General features: G+C 39.8%; 1 protein-coding gene across 1 annotated transcript in view; it reads left to right on the forward strand.

The window, feature by feature from the left end:
- The window catches only part of sim2 (SIM bHLH transcription factor 2), a 50,983-nt gene extending 45,379 nt beyond the window's left edge, over nucleotides 1-5,604 (forward strand). The window contains exons 10-11 of the mRNA XM_030438508.1: nucleotides 3,232-3,556; nucleotides 4,080-5,604. Coding sequence (XP_030294368.1) covers nucleotides 3,232-3,556; nucleotides 4,080-4,801 — 1,047 coding nt within the window. The 3' untranslated portion in view covers nucleotides 4,802-5,604. The remainder of the gene's footprint in view (nucleotides 1-3,231; nucleotides 3,557-4,079) is intronic.
- Nucleotides 5,605-6,000: the final 396 nt, after the last annotated feature.

The raw sequence follows: 6,000 nt of genomic DNA on the forward strand, positions 1-6,000 counted from the left end.
AAGGATACTAAATAAGCATTACCCAACCATAAATAAACATTTCTTAATGCTCTTCATGAACCTTTGTGAAAACAAGTTTCCCTAATTTTGAAATGGTGTGAATAAAATAAATATGTTGAACATGTAGCTTAAAGTCTTTGTCTTTTTAAATTCGGAACAAATCCTGAAATGTTTAAAATATGTGTGTTGTTTTCAAATTTACGAACTTCACAAAATTGTTAGTTAATTTTGGTAAAGTAAAGCTGTTTCAACACTGTAATGGATTGACGAAGACTTATTGAGGGATACCAGCTTTATAGTTTATGGTAACTATGAAGCATTGTGTTGCACACTTTAACGCACAAGACTTCTAGGGGTGCACAAGTTTAAAACAAGTCCTTTATTATTTTTTTCCTGTCTACAAATACAAAACACATGCACATTGGCATAACGTAGCTATATAACTTACTGCAGGCTAGGTCCGATAAATGACTAGCACTAAAAGCTCGTATTGATATGGCTGGCAGAGCAACCCTTCAGGTATTAGTCTGGCTACAGAGTATGGTGTAGACCCAAAGCACTTATTGTGAATGGAAATAACTCAGGTTGAGACATCTAATGCAATTAACATCCAGTACTAATGGTGGAATGGTTAGTGTTATCAGTGGGCCTCATTAAATATTATATTATTAGATCCTAAATCATATTCATTGCCCGTTAGTTGATGGTAAGTACATTAAATTAAATAATTAATGAATCCTTATTGTAAACTGTTACTGCTTAATGAGAGTATATAGGAAAGATGAATGTCACACAGTTCTGATGGAAAATGTTTTACTCCCTGTTATTTTGCTGCATGTATTAAAGATCTTGAGGACACAAATTCAGGGATAGGATATTCGTTTAGTTGAATTCTCAGAATCCTAAATACATGTTTTCATGTTTGTTTGGGATTTAAATGATCAGCATTCAAACACACACTACAGACTGAGGCTGCACAGAACATGTTGTTGGTGTCTGGGTGAGAAATACATTTAGGCTGTCCTGACTAAAGACATTTGCTTGTAACATAGTGTCAGAATATAAGAGAATATACAGTCAGGTCCATAAATATTAGGACATCAACACAATTATCTTCTTTTTGGCTCTATACACTACTACAATGCATTTGAAATGAAACAAACAAGATGTGCTTTAACAGCAGACTTTCAGCTTTAATTTGAGGGTATTTACATCCAAATCAGGTGAACGGTGTAGGAATTACTACAGTTTCTACATGTGCCTCCCACTTTTTAAGGGACCAAAAGTAATGGGACAAAATAAACAATCATAAATCAAACTTTCAGTGTTTAATACTTGGTTGCAAATCCTTTGCAGTCAATTAAAGCCTGAAGTCTGGAAGGCATAGACATCACCATACACTGGGTTTCATCCCTGGTGATGCTCTGCCAAGCCTCTACTGCAACGGACTTCAGTTCCTGTTTGTCCTTGGGGCATTTTCCCTTCAGTTTGGTCTTCAGCAAGTGAAATGCATGCTCAATCGGATTCAGGTCAGGTGATTGACTTGGCCATTGCATAACATTCCACTTATTGGCCTAAAAAATCTCTTTTGTTGCATTTGCAGTATGCTTTGGGTGATTGTCCATCTGCACTGTGAAGCGCTGTCCAATGAGTTCTGAAGCATTTGGCTGAATATGAGCAGATGATATTGCTGGAAACACTTCAGAATTCATCCTGCTGCTTTTGTCAGCAGTTACATCATCAATAAATACAAGGGAACTAGTTCCATTGGCAGCCATACATGCCCACGCCATGACACTACCACCACCATGCTTCACTGATGAGGTGGTATGTTTTGGATCATGAGCAGTTCCTTTCCTTCTCCACACTCTTCTCTTCCCATCACTGTGGTACAAGTTGATCTTGGTCTCATCTGTCCATAGGATGTTCTTCCAGAACTGTAAGGGCTTTTTTTTGGTGTTATTTGGCAAATTCTAAACTGGTCTTCCTGTTTTTAAGGCTCACCAATGGTTTACATCTTGTGGTGAACCCTCTGCATTCACTATGGTGAAGTCTTCTTTTGATTGTTGAATTGAAACACATACACCTGCCTCCTGGAGAGTGTTGTTGATCTGGCCAACTGTTGTGAAGGGGTTTTTCTTCACCAGGGAAAGATTTCTTCTGTCGTCCACCACAGTTGTTTTCTGTTTTTGCTATTCCTCTGATGGGTTTGTTTTGGTTGTTCAGCCTAATGATGGCTTGCTTCACTGACAGTGACAGCTCCTTGGATCTCATATTGAGAGGTAACAGCAACAGATTCCAGATGCAAATGTCAAACCTGGAATCATCTCCAAACCTTTTACCTGCTTAATTGATGATGACATAATGAGGGAATAGCCCACACCTGTCCATGAAATAGCTTTTGAGTCAATTGTCCCATTACTTTTGGTCCCCTAAAAAGTCGGAGGCACATATAGAAACTGTTGTAATTCCTACACCGTTCACCTGATTTGGATATAAATACCCTCAAATTAAAGCTGAAAGCCTGCAGTTAAAGCACATCTTGTTCGTTTCATTTCAAATGCATTGGAGTAGTGTATAGAGCCAAAAAGAAGAGAATTGTGTCGATGTCCCAATATTTATGGACCTGACTGTATGTCATTGTCAACCAGGAGGCATGTTTAAACTGGTGGTTAATATGTACTAATGTAATACAAATTAAAAGTTCTGTTATTATGAACGCAACACTTTCACTGAACAGAATTCCTTAACTTCAATGCTTTTATTGTGAAACGTCTGCCTGAGTGTGCTGTACACTGTTTATTATGTTGCACAGTTTCCATACAGTTCTTCTACAGCTACTGCCATCTTATGGCACAACACTCAGCTTGGTTGGGACATTAACACACAACCATCCACAGTGACTGAAATCAAATAGTGTCACGTAAAATGAGTAATCCAGAACAACAAAATGGTGTTTGCTAAAATAGCATGATATTAATGTTTAATTTATCAAATTAAAGTGATGGAAATGTACTAAATGCATGTTAGCATGCATGTTATATAACAGGAGTCTATCCACTCAGAGAAATTATGGACTAAGAATCAAGTGAAAAAGCCATTTAATATAGAATAACTGCTTCAAACAAAGAAATACATGAATACAAAAAATGAATAAATTTGTTTGCACCAGTAAACACATGTGTATTTCAGTATGCTTCTCTATGCTGTTGGTTGTTTGTTAATGGATAGCAGCCGGCCACTAGCCACTTTCAGCCAGACTATTCGAGCTGCTCACCACAGAGGGGGCTGTGGAAGGAGGGATCCCTCCATCCAGTGATTCCCTGCAGAGAGAAGAGCTCCAGTTTGAGCCCGGAGGCACACCAGGGGTCCGTCAGCACCACTTGCAATCTCACTCACTACTTCCCCCTCAAACACCGATGTCTGGATAGTCAGAGTCAGCTGCCCAGCTCAGGCCCCCCCTCTCAGCTGGCTCAGCAGATCATCGGCTCCTTGCACAGCAAAGCACCAACTGGATGGAACATCAGCAGCCCTCCAATACCCAACAAATACACAGGTACACTCTTTATTGAACATTTTAAGTATCCACGTTAAACAGGTGATTAAACATGCTGTAGACTTGTTTTCTGTACTAACAACATTACCCATGGAAAAACGCCCTCAATATCCAGCTTTTTAACATCTGTTTTCCATTTGACCATATTTAAAAAAAACCTGAGCACAATTTTGAATATCTATTGAAAAAGAAATAAAAAAAATAAAGGAAAGTAAGACAACATTTTTTAATAAAGCGTGTGTATGGAGTGCCCTGGTATATCTTGTCAAAAAGAAGGTGCATTATGTACTTGAGGCTGAGTTCTCACCACAGTGGCCTGGGTTCACCTCTAGACCCTTTGCTACATGTCTACAGCACTACAGTATTTCATTATGATGCTGTTCTCACACACAGTTTACCTTTGTCAAAAAAATTGCAGCTTCTGCTATTTGGATATTGTGCTCAGCCCTGTTGTTTTACCCCTGACTCCTTCAGCACAAGTTCTGGTTTAATTGCAACTTCTGAATATTGTTTTCCCCATCAGGCCCCATGCTTGCAGCTGGCCGTGGGTACCCTGATGAGCTTGCCCATCATTGTTCCAGCAGCACAAACCAACATTTTACCAGCAGGCTGAAGGAAGAATCCGACGACCATTACACATTTGTACACAGTGATGTGTCTGAGGTTCTTCTACGCCCAAATCCTCATGCCACCAAGGACAATAAGCCTTTAAGCCAGGATCTCCGGCAAAGTGCAAGAGGTGCTGAGGGACCTCAGGGTGACCGGGTTCTGGCCTGCCCTTTGATAAGTGGCCTGATACTGGGTAAAGGTGAGCGGCGTAGCTTGCTGTACAGCGTGGGCCAGCCTCTTCCTGTGCAGATGGCGCGAGAGCAGAGGAGAAGGCTGTGTATGAAGGACGCCTCCTACAACCACACAGCTGTGGGATATCCACAACCTGCTGACAGCCACCAGCAATGTGGAGCTGCCACGGGTCTGCAGCCTGGGTCTGCTGAGGAGGACAGGAGAATGTTGACAGGTATGGGGGTTGGGCTGGAACTTCCAACCAAAGCTCCATATATGTCTTTAAACATTGATAGAGTTGGAAGCAAACACAGTTCTATTAAAGATGGCCGCAGTTACCACTGTAAGGACACAGTCTCTCACAGCTGCAACAGCCCCAGCTCTAGCTCCAGTTTGCCCTCCGAGAGCCACAGAGAGATCCCACATTACATTGGCACATCTGTCATTATCACAAATGAGAGGTGACCCAAGGCAGATGCTCAGGAGACTGCAATAACTTTGAGTCATTCAAAGACTCCTTTTTCATTTTGCATTTTACTCTTGCAGGATAGTTCGATATACTACAGGACAGTTTTGCTCTTATGTTGGCCACCATATAAAACATCAACCCCAACAAGTCCTATTGAACCAATCACAATGTCTGTTTGCAATAACCTCGGATAGGAAACCCCTACTGAGGCACTGAGACGAGGCACTCGAAAATGTACACAAAGTTACATCCTTTGGACTGTCACAGAAAATCCAACCAAAGTCCTTCACAAAGAAATCCACAGTCCAGCAGCCTTAAACAACTTCACCAAACAAACAAATCACTCACTGGCTTTACAGACAACAGAGAGAGATGGGAAGGTCCCCTTATACATTATGTTGCAATCTGCTCACATATGGCCAATAAAATAAAATAAAAATTAATTACTAGAAATTGTTACATAGAGCCCCTTCAATGTCTTCACCATGATGTTATTTCTAAGTGTATACAACTCATTTATTGGAAATGCATGTGGATGTTTAGATACCTTGTTCATAACAACACTGTCACTAATGTGTGGTTGAACTAATATACCATGAGTGTTTGACCGTGCTTTACTGTAGTCTTTAAATGGTACACTTACAACAGAAATAAAAATATTTGCCAATTTCACATATCTCCACAACACAAGTTAACGACCAATTGTCTACCCAGAAGTGACTGCAGTTGCTGTTAGTGTCATGTCATGGTGATTTGGTTTATACTATGCTTATGCAATAAAGCTTTCACAAGAATACTATTAACTTTCTGGTGTAGTATTATTATATCACAACCCAGATTTGGGCATAAACTTTATCTTGGAAAAGTTGTTGATGGTATGAGAGCATCGGTATTGTTGTAAGGTGAAATAAGATTTGTATAAAAAAAACAATGTTACGTAGAAATGGAAAGCATAGGTCAATAAACTTGTAGAAATAATGACCTATTTTGATTAGTTTTTGAAAACTAAAGAGCCATGACTTTTGCAGTAAACAAATAGGAGCAGATTTACAACTCTATCTCTCTCTCTAGCTTAAACCCTGTGTAGTATTACTGTGTATACAATAAGGTGCAGCAACAGTATAATTTACAAGCGACATATCACCCTTGATAAAGTAAACATGAGAGAGTTTTCTATCCAAGGGGAACATATGTT

This window comes from Sparus aurata, chromosome 13 (assembly GCF_900880675.1).
Source record: "Sparus aurata chromosome 13, fSpaAur1.1, whole genome shotgun sequence".
NCBI classification, from domain to species: Eukaryota; Metazoa; Chordata; class Actinopteri; order Spariformes; family Sparidae; genus Sparus; species Sparus aurata.